This window comes from Pteronotus mesoamericanus, unplaced genomic scaffold, assembly GCF_021234165.1.
Source record: "Pteronotus mesoamericanus isolate MK-2021 breed Mesoamerican mustached bat unplaced genomic scaffold, CSHL_Meso_final contig_52, whole genome shotgun sequence".
In the NCBI taxonomy this organism is placed as follows: domain Eukaryota; kingdom Metazoa; phylum Chordata; class Mammalia; order Chiroptera; family Mormoopidae; genus Pteronotus; species Pteronotus mesoamericanus.
In genome coordinates, this window is record NW_026555189.1 from 9,320,126 (window position 1) to 9,339,949 (window position 19,824).

At 37.8% G+C, this 19,824-nt stretch overlaps 1 protein-coding gene across 1 annotated transcript in view; it reads right to left on the reverse strand.

Moving 5' to 3' along the window:
• The window catches only part of PKD1L3 (polycystin 1 like 3, transient receptor potential channel interacting), a 65,009-nt gene that overhangs the window by 37,860 nt on the left and 7,325 nt on the right, over nucleotides 1–19,824 (reverse strand). The window contains 9 exon segments of the mRNA XM_054579234.1: nucleotides 4,519–4,750; nucleotides 5,674–5,802; nucleotides 6,457–6,583; nucleotides 6,681–6,808; nucleotides 8,096–8,272; nucleotides 10,262–10,393; nucleotides 13,397–13,675; nucleotides 15,263–15,312; nucleotides 19,124–19,234. Coding sequence (XP_054435209.1) covers nucleotides 4,519–4,750; nucleotides 5,674–5,802; nucleotides 6,457–6,583; nucleotides 6,681–6,808; nucleotides 8,096–8,272; nucleotides 10,262–10,393; nucleotides 13,397–13,675; nucleotides 15,263–15,312; nucleotides 19,124–19,234 — 1,365 coding nt within the window.

Sequence of the window (19,824 nt, forward strand, 5' to 3'; positions counted from 1 at the left end):
TGCAGTAAAAAATCATACTCATTTGATAAATGAAAATTTAGGTCTAATGACTTAGAATGTATTATGAGTTTTAGAAAAATGAAATCATCACACATGAAAATTAGTAGAGAGAAGGACTAGGTGACAAAAGAAACCCCAAGACAAAGCAAGGTTAGGAACAGAGTGGTTCCAGGATGGAGCCCTGGACTGCATGCCAGAGGCCTGATTTCAGGCCCAGCTCTGTCACTAGGTGCCTGTTAAGGGAAAGTCACCCAATCTCTCTAGTTTTTTTTATCTTCCAAATGAGGAGTTTGTAAGGATCTCTAAGATCTCCTCCAGCCCCAAATGACATGTGATTGCCAAAATCAGCAAGAAGAACAGCGTGATTTTCCGACTCAGTGAAGAGCCTGTTGGCGATGCCAGAACTTTGTAACCAGTAGTGAGTTACTACCCTAGGTGCTTTGTCTAAAACGAGAGTCACCTATAAAGTGACTGTTTCTGTGTTAGCAAGGCCTGTGTGAGGGCCATAAGGATGGCCTTTATGAGGGCCTAAGCATAAATTTTTATTTGCAGCCACTTACCCCTGGTCTCCGGCAAAGGTGGGGGCAAAGTGGGCTAGAGACACCTGAGGAGAGACTGGGGAAGGAGGCTTTGGGACGAAACTGAGAGAGTAGCTGGCAGGATCTCAGTGCTGACTTATTGCCCATGCAGCAGCAGCCATCTTGCTCAGGCAGAGACCACTCCCTGTGAGCGGCACCAACGTCAGAGGACCCAACAGCCCCACCTCCAAGTGGGATTCCACCCTGCCCTGTGCTGTGGTATCCTGCTGAGTGCAGAGTGGTAGCCATGGATAGTAGATCCCTGGCCAAAGTGGGCACAGAGAGGTCTGGAGACACTTGAGGAGAGACTGGGGACAGAGGCTTTGGGGAGAGAATGGAGAGAGTAGTGGGATCCCAGTGCTGATTCCTCCCCCATATGGCAGCAGCATGAGAGGACCCAGTAACTCCGCCCCCAGGAGGGACTCCGCTCTGCCCTGAGTTGTCTAAGGCGGCCTGCTGAGTGTAGAGTGACTAGATTAACAGCTGAAGGAGACAGCCACAGACAGGAGATTCCTAGAAGTCTTGAACAGACTGCCTAAGGTCAGACAGGGTCAACATCTGACATCATCAGAGGCAGATCCAGAAAGTAAAACCAGTGGTCTCCAAGCATAGAAGTTCACACCACAAAGTCAGGGAATCAAGACCAATCAACTTAAGAAGCAGAAGCAAAAGAGAAGAGTCTCACAAATAATGGGAAGGCAAAGAAACACCCCCCAGTTGAAGGGAAAGGAGGAATCATTACAAAGACAACTAAATGAAATAGAGGCAAGTAAACTATCAGATATTGAGTTCCAAACAACGGTTCTAAGGAAGCTCAATGAGCTCAGTGAGCTCAGAGAGAATTCCAAAAAATCTACAGGGAAACTATGAGGAACCTACGGCAAACTATATCAGCATGAAAAAGGACATAGAAACTATCAATAAGAGACAAGAGGAAATGAAGAATACAATTTCTGAATTAAAGAACACAGTAGAAGGAATCCAAAGCAGGCTAGATGAAGCTGAGGACTGAATCAGCGAACTGGAGGACAAGGTAGAAAAAAAGCTCCCAGGAAGAGCAAGAAAATGAAAAAAGACTCAAAAAGAATAAAGAGGCATTTAGGGAAATGCAGGACAACTTGAAACGTAATAATATCCGTATAATATGGATACCAGAAGGAGAAGAGGATGAGGAAGGGATAGAGAACCTGTTTGAAAAAGTCATGAGGGAAAACTTCCCTAATTGGCAGAGAGAAAAAGTCACACAAGTCCAGGAAGCACAGAGGGTCCCACTGAAGAGGAACCCAATGAGGCCCACTCCAAGACACATCATCACTAAAATGGCAAATACCAAAGACAAACAGAGAATCCTAAAAGCAGCAAGGGAGAAATAGGTAGTAACATATAAGGGAGCCCCAATATGGCTAGCAGCTGACTTCTCAACAGATACACTGCAAGCGAGAAGGGAATGGCAAGAAATATTCCAAGTCATGAAAAGCAAAGGCCTGCAACCAAGACTGCTCTACCCAGCAAGGCTCTCAGTTAAAATGGAAATAAGGAGTTTCCCAGGCAAAAGAAGGCTAAAAGAATACTCCTCCACCAAACCAGCACTGCAAAATATGCTAAAGGAACTGCTTTAAGATGAAGAAGAAGAGTCTATGAATACCCAGTTCTTTCACAGTTGCCAATACTTGATATTACCAATATTTTTTAATACATATTAATCTGATTATGACAATGATGTGATATTCTAATTGTTCCTTTATTATTTGTTGAAACTAAACCTGTTTTTGTATTTTTTTTGCCTATTTCTATTATTCTTTAAGAGCTTTAAATGACTTTTTGGTATTCTTTATCCTTTTTTTGATTAAATGTTTGTATATTTTTTCCCTAAACAAAACAAAACAAAACAAACCATTAACCCTTTTTTAGATGTGTTGCAAATACTTTCCTATTCTATTACTTGTCCTTTAAATTTTTTATATGTATATTACTGTACAGTCTTAAATGTTTAATATAGTCACATTGTCAATATTTTACTTTATAGCTTCTGGGTTTGAATATTTTACTTCAGGGTAAGAAAAATATTATTTTGTATTTTCTCCTAAAACTCCTTAGATTCTACATATTGATTTTTAACTCACCTGAATATTTATTGTATAATGTGTGAAATAGGGCTCTATATTTGTTTTATTTCAAGTAATAGTGGTCCATGCACCTTATTTGTTGAATAAGCCTTATTTTACCCATTGATCTGAAATATCAACTTAATCATATATTACATTGTTAGACAGATGTTAGGTAATAATCTACTTGATTATTTCTGTGCTGGTGTCATGGTTTAATTGCTGAGACTTTATAATGGTTTTAAATTTTTAATACTTTATAATTAACTTTGACATTTAAAAAATAAATAAAATCAATCTGCATTTAAGAAAAGAAGAAAGAGAGAGAGAGAGAGAGAAAGAGAGAGATGGATCTCCTACCTTTTGCAACAACATGCATGGAACTGGAGAATACTAAGCTAAGTGAAATAAGCCAGTTGATGAAAGACAAATACCATAGGATCTCACCTATTCGTGGACTCCATTCAACAAAATGCACTAATGAACAAAATAAACCGCAGGCATGGAAACATGGAGCAGACTGAAAGTGAACAGAGGGGATGGGGAAAGAGGACAATGGTGGAAAGAAGGGGAAGGGACTAGACAAAGAACATGTATGAATGAACCATGGACATGGACTATAGAGCGGGAACTGACTGGGAGCAGAGTGTGGGGGTGAGATGGGAGGAGGGGGGGAAAAGGGGAAAAAATTGAGACAACTGTAACAGAATAAACATGATTTATAAGTTAAAAAAAAAAAAGAAGAAGATGGCCTTTATGGCCCAATATGGGAAGACTGTCATGAAAGGAGACTATAACATGCTTTATCCATTCTGATTTTTCCCAATATTTTTAAGGCAAAAGGGTAGCTCTAAAGATTTTTCAGTGCTACATTTAAAGTTTTTTGGTCAAGTATTTTCCAGGCACTATTTATATATCTCAGAAATTCTTAACTTTTCTAAACTACAATGTAGTCATTCTGATCTTATATTACCAAATTTATTGAGATATACCCAGGCATTATTAGAAATAAATAGTTGAATTATAAATGATATATTACATTTATATTCATCTATAATAAATAAAGTCTGAAATATTTATGACCCATTAGGCTGGAACTTCTGCAAGGGTCTCAACATTTTATTATGAAAATTTTCAACCATATAGAAAAGTTGAGAGAACTTTATAGTGAACACCCATATAATCACTAACCAGATTCTACAATTAACATTTTACTAAATTTGCTTTATAACATACATATCCTTCTATTTATCCCACAATCTATCATTTTAAAAATGCATTTCATGCTCATGTGTACCTACATGTGTGATAAAATTACATAGAACTAAATACACACACACATACACACACACAGGAGTGCTTGGAAAGTAGTGGAATCTGAATAATGCATTCTATCAATGCTACTTAGGGTTGTGATATTGTCCTATAGTTAGGCAAGATGTTATCATTGGGACAAACTCGGTGAAAAGTACATGAGCCCTGGCTGGTGTGGCTCATTTGGTTGGAGCATCGTCCTGTACACCAAAAGTCTGCGTGTTCCCTTCCCGGTCAGGGGACATGGCTGGGTGGCGGGTGTGACCTCCAGTCTGGGAGTGTAAGAGAGGCAACCAATCAATACTTCTCCCTTGCTTTGATGTTTCTCTCTAAAAGCAATGAAAAACTGTCCTCGGTCGAGACTTAAAAAATAATTAAATCTAAAAATAAATATATATGAGATCTCTGTTTTATTTCTTACAATTGCATGTAAATATATAATTATCTCAAAAAGTTAATTTAAAAAAGGAAAAAAATGCATTGCAAAGTAGTAAACTACTGATATCTGAGAGGAGTTTTACCTTTCTGCTGCACCTGAGACTTTGGAAGGGTGATGTTCAGGTGGAAGGAAGTATGGTTAGGCTGATACTGGAACCCCAGGTAGATGGTCATCGAAACGGGACTTTCGGGCTCTAAGTACACGATCAGGGATTTCTCCAGGGAAGTGATATTCACTGTGATAGTAAAATGGTCTGTGCTCAGGTTGACAACGGTTGGATGGGTTTCAATGCTTGCATTTCTCCAGAGAATGATCTAGAATAAGGGACAGTTAATCTTGAAATTTAGGATGGCCCATCCATTGCTAACTTTCAGTCTCCTTTATAATGAAAATGGGATGAAACTTCCTATATCTTCCTCTTTGAACTTTACTGGGTAACACAGTGTCAGGGGTTAAGGAAGAGTATATGAAGGGGGACCCAAAAAACACCAGTTATCTTCTGAAGGGCAGGCCCCTTGTAATACAGGCTTCCCCTGCTAGGTGAGCATTCTAGGAACCCATCTGTATCAGCTGGCGTCATTGTGAGAGGCTGTGTTTGGCTTCAGTGAATTTTTTTTTTTTTTGAAGACTCTTTCAAAGCATTTGCCCGTTTCATGATAGGTCATTTATGAGCACAACTGTACACACCATGCTGAGTGAGTGTTCAGCAGTTCTTGACCAAAAATGGCATGATCCCCTTGCTCCGACCTTCCTATTCACCCATCTCACCCTGAGCAACTTTTTATTTTTTGTTTCCCTGGATACAAAATGTCCTCAAAGGGATATATTTTGCCAACAAGGAAGAGGTGAAACAAAAACCAGCAGAAGCACTATAGGGCATCACAATCAACGAATTCAGAAACTGTTTTGAGCAATGGAAAAAAATGTCTCAAAAGGTGCATTGCATCAAATGGAGAGTACTTTGAAGGTGATGGAAGTTTAATCATGTAAGAATAAATACACAATTTTTTACAAATAAATTCTGGGTTTTTGGGGGTTTCCCCAGCATACAGTCTAATACCTAAAACAACTTCTTAGGAGAAGTTTGTAGAAGTTCATAAGTAAAGATGTTAATAACAAAACAATGACACTGCCGTAAATCTCAAATGATTTCCTTCAAGGTGCTGAATCCTATGCTATTCTCCAGGAATTCCTATTCCCTTCTATAATATTTGATTCCCTAATAATCAAGTCATACCTCAATATCTTCCATTAAATCACGGACTTTGAGCAAGTTACGATTAGAGCTTAGTAACACACTTCCAATGCTTCCAACAATGTTCTTGTCATCAAAATCCTTGAAGGGATTGAAAGCTAGTCCTGTTACCTAGAGACAAGAAAACTCCAGTTTCATCGATTACTAAAATATTTATAAATAATGCCCCAATAGGTAATAAAGTAGTCTGATACCATAAATTAAAATAAATGTTGGGATTTTCCCCTTGCTAGGATCTCATATGAAATATTTCTCATTATAAGATCATACGAGAAAGAATTAATTAATTAAAGATGAGTCATTTACTTGTGACCCAAGAATTATTCTTTTTTCACATCTTTATAACTAGAGGATTCATTTTACTAGGAAGTAAGTATTCTGTTCTTCAGGATAAAGCAACAATCCTACTTCTGTTAGGTAATTGCTGAAAAAAATACAATATACTGATATGACTAGGTCAGTATATTGAATCAATTGTTATTCAAATAGTCCCAGCTTTGTATAAATAGTGAAGAGTAGAGATGAATTCTCATCATAACACAGAAGCTTAGTTAAATCCAGAAGTCTGTTTAATACTCCTAACTTTCATACTGGATCATTTTTTAAGAGGCCTTCACTACTGCCAGTGTAAAATAGAAATTATGGCACACAACCTGCTCTCATTTGGTCTGATTAGCTTACATTTCATGGTGCATTCTTGTCACCCAAATGTCTACAGCTATCAAATCCCATTTTCATCCTGATCAGAATCAATTTCACACTCACTTGAACATTAACTCCTGGGTGTTTATTCAAGAGTTCCTCCAAAGCCGAAGCTGACGGGAAGGTTAATGTCACAGGTGCTGGGTGTCCGAGAGTGTAAGAACTCAGAGGCAAAGTTGATACGTTTTGCCTAGTGAGAAAGAATTAAATGGAAATCAATTTATGTATGTTTTCTAAAGGTCAAAAACCTAAACTGAAACTCTCCCTCTTCCTTCCTCCCATGTTACCTGCTCAACATCAGGGAAGCGACTGAAGAGGTCAAAGTCACCGAGGGCTCAGCATGCTGATTCTGCTGTAGAATTGTTTCCTGGATCTCCCCAAGGGCCAGCAAGGACATTTTCAGAATATTTTCCACCTGCATTTAGAGGGAAATACCATGTGACTTGTGTAACCTCAGTGAACTGCATTAGTGAAATGATGATTCTGATGGGGTTGCAAGGGGAACAGGGATCTTGACAATGTTGTAACAAAAGATGACATTCATTGAAGAGAATCCATAGAAAACACTTGTAGTTTGGCTAAAGACTCATCCTTTGTAACACTCAGAGGGACACCCAAGGAAATATGTATTTATTTGCCCCATGATAGAAGCTGCCCTAGATCTACTTTTGAAAGGTTTTAATATTTTATTTTATAAAAGCTTTATTGCAATGAAATTCACACATACAATTCACCCATTTACAGTATACAGTTCAACATTTTTTGGCATATTCATGGGGTTGTGTAACTAGCACCATGATCTAATTTTAGGTATTTTTCTTTCTCTTAAAATAATCCCAGCATTTAGCAGCAGTCACTGCCCATTCTCCTGTCCTCATCTCCTCTAACCCTAAGTGGCCAGTCATCTACATTCTACGTCTATAGATTTGCTTCTCCTGGACATTTCACATAAATGGTGTGATAGTACACGGTCTTTTGTGATTGGTTTCTTTCACTTAGCATAATATTTTCAAACTTCATTGTGTTGTAGCATGTATCTACTTCATTCTTTTCTGTTGCTAAGTAATATTCCATCTTAGGACATACCACATTTTACTTATCCATTCATCAGATCATAGACATCTAGGTTGTCTCAACTTTTTGGCTATTTGAATAATACTGCTATGAACATGATTGTACACATTTCAGTGTGGACATATGTGGGTCTATTCCAAGGAGTGGAACTGCTAGGTCACATGGTAATTCTATTTTTAACATTTTGAGGAATTGTCACACTGCTTTGCAAAGTAGCTGTATCATCTTAAAATCTAACAATGTTTGAAGGTTCCAATTTCTCTGCCTCCTTGCCAACACTTGTTATTAGATGTGAAGTGGTATCTCAGTGTGCCTTGATCAGCATTTTCCCAAAGATTAATAATGTTGAACATTGCATGTGTATAACAAATATGATTTACTGAATGTTCACTGTGTGCCAAGCACCTTACTAAGTTCTTTTCACTAGATTTACAGCAGTGGGTAGTCTTGGCTCACTGGTAGGGCAGAGAGGAGGACCCAGACCAGGCTTAACAGAGCAGTCTCTTCAGTGATGCAGACTTAGCTGGCGCTATCTTAGAGTCTAGGGAGAGGCTGTGTGTGATACATGGACCTGTCAAGATTAAAAAGTTTCTAAGGAGAGTTGTCCACTGGCATGTAATACACCTACCTGCTCAATGTCATGCTTGGATCTGGGCCCACTTGCTTTACTGGCTTTCACTACATTGTTGAGGGAATGAAAGAGGCAGACAGTCACAGGAATTCTGAAGCCCAGAGTGCTGTTATTCTCAAATGGGCTTTTCAGTAATTGCTTACTCAGGTAGATTAGGGAGTCGACAACATCAACCTGGGAATTTTAAAAAGCAAATGTACTCTCCTGAATGATGTAAATTTATGTGTTCTTCTTTACATATTTCAAATACATTTTTATAAGAGGCAATACTACAATGTGCTGAGGAAGAAAAACATACTATTACATATCACCTATAGGGAGGATTTGCATTTCAGGTTATTCTAAGCAACTGATATGCCCTTTTTGAGTGGTAAGTGGGTCAAATACCCAATTAACAAAACTAAGCTTAAAAAAGAAATGCTGAAGAAAAGAACAGTCCTGACTGAAATACTGAGTAGACTATCCCTTTGTATTGAGGACCTCAAAAGCCTATTTAAGTCTATTCAAAATAGACTTAAAATAGAGATCAAGGAGAAGTTCTGAATGAAACAGAAAATACCAATTCTCCTTTCTGTAGGTTGTTCTCATGCAAAATGAGTTAGATAAGCCAAATGACAGATATTTACTGGTCACTGTATTACTATTTTTGTTTTAAAATGTTATTTTCAAAGCTTCATTTATTAAAAACTACAAAGTAAAATATTTACAAAATAAAATATAAAATAACATAGCCCTGGCTGGGTAGCTCAGTTGGTGAGAGCATCGTCCCAGTACTCCAAGGTGTCTGGTCAGGGCAGATACAGGAATAAACCAATGAATGCATCCATAAGTGTAACAATGAATCGATGTTTCTCTCTTTAAATCAATAAATAAAAATAAAAAATAAAATAAAATATAAAATAACAAAATATGACATGGGCACAAAATATTTGCAACATATATAACAAAAGGTTAATATCAATAATAAATAAAGCTCTCTTACAAATAACTAAAGAGTCAAACAACCCAACGGGGAAAATGGATGAGGGAATGAAGAAGTAATTCAGAGGAGAAATAAAAATGGCCAATAAATGTAACAAATGATGTTCAACCTCTTTAGTAATCAATAAATGCTTTTTTTTCTTTTCTCCCTTTTAAAATTGTAAAATATGAAAAGTGTGGGGAACAGGTTGGTCGGAATGTAAAATAATTCCTTTTATGAGGGAAGGGCTAGTTAGTCATTACTGAAAATTTGGAAGTCCATCAATTCTATTTCTAGCGCCTTGCCCCACAGAAATATTGGCAGAAGTACTCAATGAGGTAGGTAAAGGGATGTCCATGGATATGCTATTTGCAAGGGTAAACAAATGACAAATATACAAGCAAACATTAAGAACAAGGTGTTCATTTTATGTGTACTAACATGAAAAGACATCCATGAAACAGTATTAAGTAAAAAAACATCAAGGGGCAAAAAATTTGTAAACTTTAATCCCATTTTTATTAAAATAAAACAAACCAACGGACTTGTGTATGCATCAAAAATGTTTGGAAGGTTATGCACAACAAATCAAGACTAAATGTGCTTTTGTTCTAATTTTTTAAATAACAGGCACATATTACTTCTGTAATTAAAAAGCCCAAATAAACCAATACAGATTTCATTTATATACTTATTGCAGAACATTTGAAAATACAGGGAATGGAGAACAGAAAATTAAATCCTCACTAATCCTACCACCTTAGTTTACCTATGTGTAGGGAGTAGGATAGGCACGAATTACGAGGAGGTAACACTGTCAAATGTGGTTGCAACAAATGCAAACATCACAGGGGTACTGATTCTCGAAGCTTCTTTCAAGGCTGCTCTATTGTATGGCAAGGCGAGGATCTGTTTTTGTCTCCCATGATGTCTCCTAACACAAGTATCAGAAAGGCAGTAATGTGACACATGAGGATGTCATTACTGACCACATATTTTCACACTCTTCAGATTTAAAGGTACAAATATACTTGCTAATATTTCCATTGAGCCTCCACAAAATAGTTTTATAATGCTGAATTCTGCACAGAGCACAATGTTCAGATTATGTGTTTTCTATTTTTTACACTTTCTTTCTCTCTTTCTGCTTTTCATTTTCCCCTTTCTCACATCTTCTTCCTTTCCAATCAACCTCTGCTTACCTGAACTGCCTGAGAAAATCCTGGGATAAAGGCTGTCAGTTTCTGGAGTACTTCACAAGCTTTCTGTAGTTTGTTGTGAGCTTGAAAACCATGAACTGCTTGGCTAAAGTTCCATGCTATCTCATTTATGACCTATTGAAAACAAAGGATTTTGTCAAAATTATTTATATGTAATTATTGGACTTTAGTAGTTTGAGATGTTTTGATGAGAGTTGACCTTTGATGACATTACAAGTTCAATGAATCACAGGCTCTCCATAACATTTATTACTTTCAGAAGTTTTTCGGCAAATAGATAGAATTTACTTTCACCTCTTCCATACAGTAGAGAAAAATGGATAATAAGGTTATACAATGATTGATCCAAGGACAAATGAGTCTGGAAATAAGATTTTTAAGAGTAAGTTTAAGTCTATGGCCATGATGAAAAGTGTGGGAAACATAAAATTGAAAACAACAAAAACTTTTCTATTCAGAAGTATGTTTATCCCCTGAGGTTTCCCACTGTATTTCCCTCAATTCAAGAGTTCCTGTTCAAGAGGGAAGTCCTTGAAATACCACATGGCAGGAGGTAGGAGGCCGAGCTCCTCTCTGAGAAAACAAATCCAGAACACCGGATACGGTCCCAAAGCTTAAGAGGCTACTTCTTTTGAACTGGAAGCCCAACCCTGAGACAGTCTGTTTATACCAACTACGTGGTCCGATGTCTAGAGAACAACCCACTAACAGCTTACTTCAATTGTGCATTCAGTAAGTCCTTATTAAATGCCTACTGTCTATTGCCAGGCTCAGGAGTTGGAGCAGTGAAGGTCAGTTATGGACCCGCCCTGGCAGACCATGCAATTGAATAGGGTTATTCCTGATTCATGGGGTGTGTAGGAGGTTGAATCAGTTATAGAGAGATCTTAGGGCTGAGAACCACCCAAGTTTGGTTTCATATTTTGGGACTGAGATGTAAATAAGAAGAAATGAAGATAAAGTGAGACACGGTTGCCAACCAACTGCATGTTTGCCAGTGCAGGTCAGACCTTACTCAGCGCCACTCGCGCTGCAGCCAGGCAGGTCACTGAGGAGTCTGCACTTGATATTTTAGAGCAGAATGTATAACCTGGGTGGAATCATTGTAGAGCTCACCATCCACTCGGCCTTTCTTTAATATTTTAATCAAGCCTTATTGCTGTTTCCATAGAAGTTTTGTACATCTTTGATTAGACTTACTCCTATTGTATCTTTTTTAAAAAATATAATTTTCTAACCAGTCATTGCTGATATGTAATACTACAATTAACTTTAGTATACTAATCTGGTATTCAGTAGCATCTCTAAATTCTTTTAATATTTCGAATAACTTATTTGTAGACTTTCTGGGTATTCTATATACTTCAGCTTTCTCCCTGTTTAAGGCCAACAAACACCCTTTGTTTAGGCTACTGTGGGTCGGCTTCCCCGCAGAGGAACACAATGCTAATGGGGGCAATAACAGTGAACATCCAGCTTCCACTGACACTGAAAGCAGATGCAGAGTAAATAGGATCCTTTTCTAACAGGGGAATGTTAGCCTGTATAGAAGTAGGGCTTGTGTTTTAAAAATAACATAGAGAGAAGCAGGATGCTTATCTTTAGTCAACACTGTTAAAGTAGCTTTGCCTTTTTTTTCCAGTTTGTGTTTAAAAGGGAACAAAGGTGAAAGGAGAGTTGAGATGGGGAGTTGGAGGAGGTGTCCAAGGGGGTTGCTGCCGCTCAAAAAGTGGGGCAGGTAAACAAAGGCTCCTCCCCATCTGAAGCACTAATACAGTAGCATTAACTAATGATAAGACCTTAAACACAGAACTGGGTACAAAATCCACTGTGGAATATTTTCATGGACTTGTCTTGGTTTTGCTTTTAAGAGGAATATATGCTTGTCTGCCAGGCACTCTCGGTACAGTTCTGCTCCTGAAACATCACCAAAATAGAAGGAAAGAATGGAAGTGCTTTTTCAATCTCAGATATTCCATGCAGCAATATTTTCACCGTTATATCCCCCGATAAAGGAAAGAACAAACAAGTGGGGCTTTATCAAAATAAGAAGCTTCTACACGGCTAAAGAGAACATCGGCAAAATGAAAATGGAAGCAACCATATGGGAAAATGTATTTGCCAATGATACCTTGGACAGGGGTTTGATCTTCAAAATATATAAAGAACACAAGACTCCACTCCAGGAAGACAAACAATTCAATTAAAAGATGGGCAAAGGACCTGAAAAGACACTTCTCCAAGGAGGACATACACAGGGCCCAGAGACACATGAAAGGATGCTCAGCATCACTAGCCATCAGAGAAATGCAAATTAAAACCACAATGAGATATCACTTCATACCGGTCAGAATGGCCATCATAAACAAATCAACAAACAACAGGTGCTGGCAAGGCTGTGGACAAAAGGGAACCCTAATACACTCTTGGTGGGAATGCAGGCTGGTGCAGCCACTGTGGAAAACAGTTTGGAATTTCCTCAAAAAGCTAAAAATGGAATTGCCTTTTGATCCAGCAATTCCCCTGCTGGGACTATACCCTAAGAATCCTGAAACACCAGTACAAAAGAACCTGTGCAACTCCAATGTTCATAGCAGCACAATTTACAATAGCCAAGTGCTGGAAGCAGCCTAAGTGTCCAACAGTAAATGAGTAGATCAAAAAGCTATGGTACATTTACACAATGGAATACTACGCAGCAGAAAGAAAGAAAGAGCTACTACCCTTCGTGACAGCATGGATGAAACTGGAGAGCATTGTGCTAAGCAAAGTAAAACAGGCCGTGAAAGACAAATACCATGTGATCTCATCTATAAGTGGAACCTAATCAACAAAACAAATGAGCAAGCAAAATATAACCATCAACACTGAAATAAAGAACAAACTGCCAGTAAGTGAGGGGAGGGGGAAGGGGAAAAAAAGGGGATGGGTCATCAAGGAACATGTATAAAGGACCCACGGAGAAAGCCAAAGCAGGCAAGGACTGAGGGTGGGAGGTAAGGGTTGGTGGGGCAAGGGAGAGTGGTGGCAGGAAAATGGAGACAACTGTACTTGAACAATAAATAAGTAAATAAATAAATAAGAAAAAAAAGTGCCTATTCAGTGTCACAAATGTACCCAGTTCGGACTGCCATGCTCCACATTTTCCTGGTCAGATGCACTTTGAAATAATGCTCGTAGACGAGTGGTGGAGACACCTGGACGTGAGTCCTCTTTGGGGCTGGAAGTGATTCCCGGCAGAGCTTTTCCCGCGTGTGTTGCACAGGCAGGTCTGGTGGGCTCTGCCGTCACAGGGGGAGGCTGGCCGGTGGGTACAGACCCGGCTGACATTCCCTGGTGTGTGACTTCGGGGAGGACGGAAGGAAACAGGCTGACAGAATGGCACAGGGTCTTGGACTAAAAGATAAAGATATGTAAAGGAAGAAGCTAAATCTGATTTTGACCAAATAATGAAAATTAAGGCAGTGTTTTCAACATTGCTCTGCAATTCCCAGGTCCCATGAGATATCAATAGGCATTTCTCTCAAAAAGATCTCGTGCCCAAACAGATTTGAGAAAGTGGAATATAATATTACCCTCTTTAAGATTCACAGTGTCCCTTCGTATATTTATTGTCAACCATTCAATAAATTATCATTAAACACCTGCCACGTGCTGAGCAGTGTTCTGGGGAAGTGGGGATACGGCAATGAGCCCACTTCTTGTCCTCACTGAGTCCATTTCAGTGGTGGAGACAGAGGTAAATTACTGCATGTATTCGATTAGTGCCGTGAAGGAAAAAAAGTAACAGTAATAAGCAGATGAAGAGAAAGGGCGCATTTCAGACAGGGGGCTCGGGTGAGAGGACATTTTTGCTGAGCATTATATCAAGCAAGAGAGGAAGCTCTGTCAGTATCCTGGAGAAGGGTATTTGAGAACTGCAAAAGCCCCGAGTCCACGGACTGCGGGTTTTGTTTGAGGAAGAACGAAAAAGCTAGATGAACAAAAGTGGGAGGAAAGGAGATAAAAAAGGATCCTGGGAGTGGAGTGGCAATGAGGGAAGGGTGTTGGAAAGCAAGCCCTGCAGCAGGGAATTGAGAAGAGTGTGATTTTACCTTGAATAAGATGGGAAGAGCTGGGGGTGGGGGACTTTGGGGAGCAGCAGCCTGACTTGACCTGGGTTGTGAAGGCTCCTCTGACTGCTGTGCTGGAAATGACAGAGAGGGGCCGAGGGCAGAAGCAGGGACTCCAGCAGGAGAAAGGTGCAAGGCTCAGGTGGGAGCGATGGTGCTTGGACTGGGGAGGTCAGGGTGGCAGAGGTGAAGGTGGTTGGGGACTGCTTAGGTTTGGGGATATAAAAGGCTCTGAGAAGTCCTACAGTCAAAAACCTTTGTTTTCTTCCCTTCTGGCAATGTTTTAAGCAATGTTGGTTGTTACTCTGCAGAAAATTGCTTGAGATATACTGACTTAAGGGATTTTTATTTCATCCCCTTTCTCTTTTATACTGCTAAGAACACTTATTTTTTTGCAGTGGACCAAATAAATGTGAATCTATATTTAGACACCCATTGAAAGGTTTCTATGGAGGATACAAGGCATGAAAGCTGAGAAATTTCTTGAAGGTGAAATTTTATAGATTATGCAGTTTTTTCCACATTTCTTTTTCTTTCACGGTTTTCTTTCTCTTTTAAAAAAATTAACAACTTTATTGAATTGTGTATATTTTTATAAGATGCCACAAATGCTTTTTGGAATGAAGAAGGGAACAACCAACCAACCAAGATAAAAATACCCACATGAAAGCCAAAGACAGGCTTTAAAATAGTCTTTAATAAATAATCCATTAAACCTGATTCCTTCCTACAGTTAAGTACTTTCCTTTGCTTATAAGAAAACTATAGTTCAGAGTACCCTATGACACAGAGTAGAGTTCTGGCAGGACCCAACAGGAAAAGAAAAAGATAATAATATTCCAAGATGTGTATTGTGAAGGTAAGTACTTACAGGATTAGCATGAGCAGGTTGGTGACATTTGGTTGAAAAATGAGTGGCTCCTGTAGAAAAAGAAAAAGTAGATTAAGTTCAAGTAAAAGCCTAGGACAGAAATAGTTCTTCCTATCTCATTTGTTATTCTTGGTTAAAAATGCAGATCATATAGAAAACCAAAATGATCATCTCCCACTGTTGATAAATCTATAGGACAAGCTAGAATTATGAAGCCGAAGCATTACAAATCACTAATGTCTCATCCTTTTGTTTATTCTTCAAAACCCTTGGTATAAAAAGAAATATTAAATAAAATCAATCATAAAGCTGCCAGTATATAAATATTAGTGCAGAAATGTTTGTCTCATAATTTTACAAAAAGGATCTCATTGTCAATAAATCAGGGCATATGTCTCATAGACTTTTAGAAAACGATCATTTAAAACATTGTGTCAGATTAGCATTATTGCTTTCATACTCTTCACGCATTTTCCAGCAAGATAACTATGCGCTGAAGCCAATATTGGTGTGTTAATATGCCTATTTGCTCTTAACTTAGGGTGACTTCTTTCAAAGCGTGAGTGTCTAGAAAGACCATTAAAATATACTTGGCTATAGCAAGCCTACTTTGCCCTCTACGTTTTCTTGTAACATTCCTCCTGTTGTTCATAGGACTGACATGTATTTTTAGCAGCAGAATCATTGCAGCTACCTCTGCTAGGGGAGGACAGAGTTCTGAGATGTTCTCCTGATCAGATGCCATGTCTTTCTATCAAGGCAAAGGGATGGAGGATAGAACAAAGAAATTGGATTCAAAAGACTTGGGATCCAGAGTTGATTTGACTTTTACTGTTACTATAGAGCCTCACACAAATGACTTAACTTCTTCATTTTTTTCATCAGGAGAATGGGTGTAATACTATCTACTGTATGAAAATTAAATCAATGGAGGTAAAGTTGAGAGAAATGTCACCTCAGATCAGGGTTATCAGCTTGCTGGGAACAGGGAACTGACCTTGCACTTCAGCTGCAGATTTGAAAGGGGGTTATGCTCATTAGATAAACCAACAGGTTGCTGAACTAAGGGTGACCTAATTTCTTGGTCTCCTGACAATCATGGTGTTTGGACAGATCTTGCCTTCAAAGATGAGGAAAAACTAAAACCAAAAGAGAGCCAACGAATATTACAGAACCTGGGAATTGAACCCAGAGGGCTTGAAGGAAATTATATCTCTGAAAATATCAACAGAAAAAAAAAAATCAGAAAGCTAATTAACATCCTTAATAGAAACAGAAAGTCTTAAAGATAAATCAACTAAAGCTAAAATACACAAGAATGAGATAGATTAAAAGTGAAATAAATCATATTAGAGGATTTCAAGAAAGCTAAAATTGCTATAGAAATTCAAAATCCACATTGAAGACCCACAGAACTGATATGGAAAAACTAAATCAATCATATGAAGGATAAATGTGAGGGATTTTCCTGGAATGCAACAGAAAAGGTGATAAGTAGGAAATGAATCTTTTCATTTAAAAGAATAGCAGGAAAGATATGGAGAACACAGCAATTGATCCTATGTTTTAACTTGTACATTCTGCTAACATATGGCTTATTGGTGTTGAACTAACCAGGTTAGGCCCGAGATGGAGTTACTCATGCTAAGCCCCATATCAGCAAACCAAAACTTAACTAAGTTTCTGTGCTTGGTTCTCCCAGAAAAGGCAGGCCTAGGCCAGCCAATCAGCGGTTGCCTGCTCAGCACAAGTTACATAACCTGGCTTCCCTTTGTTCCAAATAAGGAAAGTAACCTTGCTCAGCTGTCTATAAAAAATCTCTCACCTTGTTCAGTTCTTCTGAGCTCCTTTCTATTTGCTAGATTGAATGCTGCCCAATTCATAAGTCACTGAATACAAAAGCCTACTAAATCAGTAAATTGTCTGGGGAGAATTTTCTTTAATATTGGGAAGGGATAAGAAAGACCCCTTTTGATTATTCACAAGTTCCCAAAATATTTCCACCAATCTTTCTTGAAAAAAAAATTGTAGAAATGAGACAAAATTAAGAACTCAAGAGAAAAGTAAAGTTATGATATGATTGCTGAGAAATATAAAAAGTTAAATAGAAATAAGTTCTAAATTATTGTTGGAAATCTGCTTTGGTAAAAGTTTGAAAAATACATTGTTAAGAGAAGTTGTATAATGTAAAAACAGTAATTCGCTATAATGATAACATGAATAAAAAAACCCACAGAACATACTAACAAGATCTAGGAAGTGAGGTGGGGAGAGGAATAACTACTATAAGCTGTATTCCTTTAGCCAGATGACACGGTTTCAAGAGAGACTTTCATTCCTGAGCTTGACAATTAGAAAAACATAGGTATAAGAATGTGTTTTTAAAAAGAACAACTTTTTAAAGCTAAACAATTGAAACAAAAATATTGAAGAACAAAATTTCAACAAAAGGCAGAAGTAGCAAGGAAGCATTAGAACCAGAAAGCACAGAACAAGGCAAGAAAGGATATCTGTCATTAAGATAAATTTAAATGTGATAAACTATTGTAAAAATATTCTCAGGATAAGTAAAATAGTAGATGAATTTATAGAAAATTTAAAAGGGACACAGTTTAAAGCAAAGTGACACAAAACTTTTTAAAGGACCTAACATATACATGAGTAAATGTAAGGCAACTCCCCAAATAGGGCAATCTCCTCTTTTCTCAATGAGGAGACTTTTTGAAGATTATTTTTGGGCAAACTTGACTATATAAGCTTGAAGGATGTAAGGAGAACATCACATGTCTACTTATTTTGTTGTTTAAAGGCACATTTAAAATCACATTATATAAATATATGTATACTAATTTATAAAAATTACTCTAATGAAACTCACATTTCATGACATAAGATTTATTCAGACTTTTCATATGCATCTTCATCATCATCGCTTTAATTATAATTAGAAGAACTTATGGAGTTATTTAACAATTTTCCAAAAATATCATCTTTAATTCCATCTACTGCTGTATCACTAAACACTTTCCCCCAACTCACAAGTACCTGTTTACAAAACATTCAGAAAAGTTGATTTTTACCTTTGTTCCTTTTCTAAAAATCATTTTTTATTTTCAATTATAGTTGACATACATTATGATATTAGTTTCAGGTGTACACCACAGTGGTTAGATCACTAAATAAATGATCATCCGGATAAATCTCACACCTGTCTGACACCTCACAGTTATGAGACCATTATGGTCTATATTCCCTGTGCTGTACATTCCCATGACTATTCTGTAACAACTGACTTGTACTTCTTAGTTTGTTCTTTAGATATTTATTCAAAATGACACTTTCTAAATTGCTCTCTTAAGGGATACTTACAGGGACTGTTGACAAGGACATCTAACTGAAGTTGTGAAGTAATAAGAATAATCACTACATCCTCTTTAAATTTACCTCTTTTTCCCACCCATTCTATCAAGGTGATTTCTATAATTATCCAACACTGATATTGATTGAGGTAATTTCAGGCTAATGCATCTTCCCCAAATAGATTTTGTTTTTCAAATTAAAAAAAAAAATTGAGAGAGAACACCACAACTTGACAGACTTTGCAAGGACATCAAGACGCCTCTAGTTTTTGATAGAACATTTTGTGAGAAAACCTTTGTCTTTTATTTGAGCATATGTGAAAAGAGGATGGCCAAAGGAACATGAAGAAAATAAGACTTTATAAAATGAAAGCAAAGACTGCAACATTAAGATCAGACAAAATAGAATGCAATAAATATTTATTGGGTACCTGTTATGATGACACATTTCAGCATTGTCTTGTGCATCCTATAAGGCAGAATTGATTTTGTTATACATTACCTGAGGTCATTTTATTTCTTGGTATTGTGATTTCTCTTTTTGTCTTCCTGGGACGCTGGTGAGAATTATTTCCATTTCCTTCATAACTTGCATCTTGGTCTGAAAAGGCATCTGTTTGGAGTTAATTTATAGCATAAACTCTAACTGTAAGGCTATAAAATAAGCATTACAAGCACATATATGGTAAGAAAACACAAATTGAAGATTAATATCCATTTTTAAAAAGAACAATAACGTAGGAATTCTGAAGTAGCTCTTTTGCTCTGGGGCACAGGCACCACCTTGTTTGATCCGACATCTCAAAATCAGGTCCACTGACTGGGTCAACACTGAGAAGACAATTAAGTTCATTTTAAGAAACTACATTCTAAGCATAATACTCTCCTTTGTAATCTATAATTCGTATTGGTAGAGATAAGAGTTCAGAAGGTTGGCGATAACATTCTTGAATGTGCCTTGCGTGCCTCTGTTTTTTTTCTCCTCGTGCTGCTGAGCATGGCTAGAGAAAACCAAACAGCCTCATGGATTCTATCTCAGCTTAAACTCAAGATCACAAACCCCCGGGGGCTGCCTCTGCACTGCCTGGCAATCATACTGCATTCCCCTAGTCTATTCCTGCTTCCCCTCTCCCAGACAACCCTTTCCCACTTCGTCCTCTACTCAAATCTCCAACATCTAGGAGCTTCCCTGACGCTCATTCT